The following is a 3462-nucleotide window of genomic DNA, read 5'->3' on the forward strand; positions in this document are numbered from 1 at the left end:
CTCGATTGAATTAACATGCTCCTCAGATAAATCAGTTTGTGCATGTTTGTTTAATGAAACAACGCGGCGAAAACCTCAACGTCGTGCAACTTTGAACAGTTTCTTGGGTTAGTTGAAGTGGTACTGCAGGGATGCTACTCATTTCGAACTCGCTTGTGTTTTCTGACCCTTGTTAAGTAATATTGGTAGGATAATAGTAGGAGGTAGGAGATGACAAACAACACTAAACTAGCGGCTCTATTCGAACTTGTAAGATACGTCAATCGTTATACATATCGTATCTAGACGTATCTTAAAGTTCGAATCGGGCCGTAAGTACGCACGCAACTATTGGGCTATTATTTTTAACAGAATCATTCCGGAGAAAGATATGCTAGATGAGTATGAACGGAGTCCTATATACATAACTTCTAGTATGAATCTGAATGTTACGTCCTTGTATCATACTAGGTATCTATATTTTACTACATGCATCAGACCAGAACGTGGCGTAAATGCAACCATTCTACGATATTGGCGCGTGTAACTTTGCAGTTTTTGTAACCATTACACGACAACTAAAGCCATCGCCATTGCAAGTTTCCGCAGATCTCGCCGTTACCTAGGTTACGGCCCATTGCAACCGCAGAAGTCCTGGGTCCGTTCACGATGTACGTGTGCTCAAGTGATATAAAATATCTAGTATAACATGACACTGAGATTTGTAACAATACGACGATAGATTGGCCTATTGTACAGTATAATCTGATTAGATTTGCTGTGGATTTGCTTATTTAGGTATTTCAAGTTAGAAAATTACCTATAATTTTACCGAACATCATTTCGCTAACGAAATAGATCACTTCTCACTTTCTAACAGTGTTAATTAGAAAGAGGCGCAGAGTCTATTTCGTGAACTCTTTCTAGTACTGAGATATGTATAGAAGTCTATCGAAATAAATACACAAGCTACAAGCAAAAAATAAAAAATAGTGGTGAAGTACGCTGTACTTTCAAAAGAAGGGGCGAGCTATTGATACATCCGAAATTGTAATTTTAAGCCTAAGTATAAGCATTTAAAGTCCATTATTGAGGAGCATAGTGTATGTTGGTATAACAGGTTTTTTAATAACCATACTATTTACTACTAAGTACGCGGTAATCTTTGTGAATAGCTGAGTTGTTTGCCGCCGTAACGGCCGGGGCAGACAGATTAGCCTATCTTGGATTTCATGTCTTTGTTAGGTTGGCTTGAATTACCCTTAAAATTGAATTAACGTGGCTTGAAACTTATCATTTTACTTTGACTAGGCAGTTTGTAAAGCAAGTTTAATTCTATTTACGTATTTCAATCTCTTTCAGCACTCGCATGTATGTGTTGACCTGTTGACCTTATCATATAAAATTATTAAAAAGTTCGTATTGTACTATCGCCCACACTGTTAACTATCCATCGTTGGACCTTATGCTTTTCGTAATAAGGTCCACCGATGTACAGTTAAGAGCGTTGCTGTTTCTACCCTTTGAATGGTCTTGATAAACTCTTTTGTTGAAATCTTTTCTCTGTCGTGAACTAAACGCGTGTGTTTGACATTTGTGAAAATGTTTACAAGATTTCATTTCTTGAAAGAATTACACGAAAAACTGAATTTCTGTTTGATGTTGCTGTAAGTTTTTGATATAGGTAAATTGAATCTTTGTAGTCTAAAAACATCATAATGGATTGCACTAAAGCTTTAGTGCAATCCATTATGATGTTTTTAGACTACATAAAATCATGCAAACGCAAAACTAATTAAAATTATAGGTACTGATGATTATTGTGTTGCTTTCTTAAGTAGATTTTTTTGATTAGAGTCTGTGCGGAAAGAGAAGAGTCGTGAAATGTATGGGGCCCAATACATTCAACGAGTCTTCTCTTTCCGCACAGACTCTAAAAGGTACAAGTTCTCCACATAAATAGAAATCTCCAAGTTGTACCAAGGTATTGTTGCTGCATGTGATAAATTCGTACCGGCAAGCCTACGACCACTCTGGGAGCATCCAGCTGGTAAGTTTCTAGAAATCATACTGTAAGTAAAATAAGGACGCTAAGCACGAAAAATTTCGTACATTGACACGCCATTTCATATCTCTAATTACCTATATATGTCCCGCTCGCACAGTAGCATTGGGTGGGTCAGCAAAATAATTATGCGCGTGCGATAGAGATAGGAAATGGCGTGTCAATACATGACATTATTAGTGCTTAGCGACCTTACATTAGATTTATTACATAGGATTTTTTATATCGGGAAATCAAGTTCTAAAAAAATGTTTTGACGCCGTCGCGTTCAAGTAGGTATAATTATTATAATTAATTATATAATTAATCAAGATTTCAAAGCTATAAATGTTATTGTTGTCTCTCTGTTATATCTCTTTGTTATAGGGCCAAAAACAATTTTCTTTTGGGCTCCTGCATTCAAATGGGTAAGTAAGGTATAAGATGAAACAAATTCGCTACATAGTTACGCAATTCGCTACATAGTTAGCAATTCGCTGCGCAGTTAACCTTTTCGACGCCGTGTCAAACACAAAAGCTGTCACGCTGACGCCACGTCACCGAAGTGTCAAAACTGAAATTGAACTTTATGCATATGCACGTAGGTCTATGTTACTCTGCGGTCTGTGACCGATTAATCGGTCTTTGGCGTTGAACCTACGGTGCGGATATATCGGTCATTGGCGTCCAAAAGGTTAATGACTCGTTGGCTGCACTTACATGTATTTTGCTTTTTTCCATTTATTAATTATTTTTCCATGCTTTCTGTTATGTATTGGCTACAAACGACGCCAACTTACGCCGTGGTGAAAATATGAACTTTCGTGGGACGACATCTTGATACAATTTGGCAGCCACCAACTGTCAAAATAAGCAACATGGGACACTCACTAGGACGACGCCACATACCATCACCCACACTGTTAACTGTACATCGGTGGACCTTATATTGCTGTTTGTACATGGAGCGAGTACCTACATAGTACATTCCAGGGCCTGGTAATCGGCGGTCTGGGAGACATCAAACGTCCGGCCGACAAGCTCTCCGTACCGCAGATCACGTCGCTCGCCGCCACCGGGCTCATCTGGTCCCGCTACTCTCTCGTCATCGTCCCGAAGAACTACAGCCTGTTCGCTGTGAACGTGTTCGTTGCTGCCATCAATACGTATCAGCTCGGCAGGGCCGTCACGCACAGGCAGTTGGCGAAGAAATAAAAGGTATGACTTTTCTTATAAATTGTCTGAAATTAAGAATCATTAAACAAACTTACAGTCAATGGACTACTGTTATATTACGTTAAAATAACACACTGTTTCTACCTCTGGATATCACATATACCTACAGTACAGTAGGGCCTCGCTAATCCGGACGGGCAAATAACCGGCCACAAACGGATTACAGAGTTTTCCGCGTTTTAAAATATGGCATACTAAAACCT

General features: G+C 38.9%; 1 protein-coding gene across 1 annotated transcript; it reads left to right on the forward strand.

Annotated features, from left to right (window-relative positions):
- The first annotated feature begins 648 nt into the window (after window positions 1–648).
- Window positions 649–3238, forward strand: LOC134653108 (mitochondrial pyruvate carrier 2-like). Its single transcript, XM_063508415.1, has 4 exons — window positions 649–664; window positions 1943–2029; window positions 2411–2451; window positions 3017–3238. Exons 1-4 carry the CDS (start codon window positions 649–651, stop codon window positions 3236–3238), a joined length of 366 nt encoding a protein of 121 aa, XP_063364485.1.
- The last annotated feature ends 224 nt before the right edge of the window (window positions 3239–3462 follow it).

This window comes from Cydia amplana, chromosome 1 (genome assembly GCF_948474715.1).
Source record: "Cydia amplana chromosome 1, ilCydAmpl1.1, whole genome shotgun sequence".
NCBI classification, from domain to species: domain Eukaryota; kingdom Metazoa; phylum Arthropoda; class Insecta; order Lepidoptera; family Tortricidae; genus Cydia; species Cydia amplana.

Excerpts from the sequence above, each read along its gene's own strand:
- LOC134653108 (XM_063508415.1), top strand. Across the intron at positions 2,030-2,410 it reads ACTCTGGGAGCATCCAGCTG|GGCCAAAAACAATTTTCTTT; the intron begins GTAAGTTTCTAG and ends TCTTTGTTATAG. Across the intron at positions 2,452-3,016 it reads GGGCTCCTGCATTCAAATGG|GGCCTGGTAATCGGCGGTCT; the intron begins GTAAGTAAGGTA and ends AGTACATTCCAG.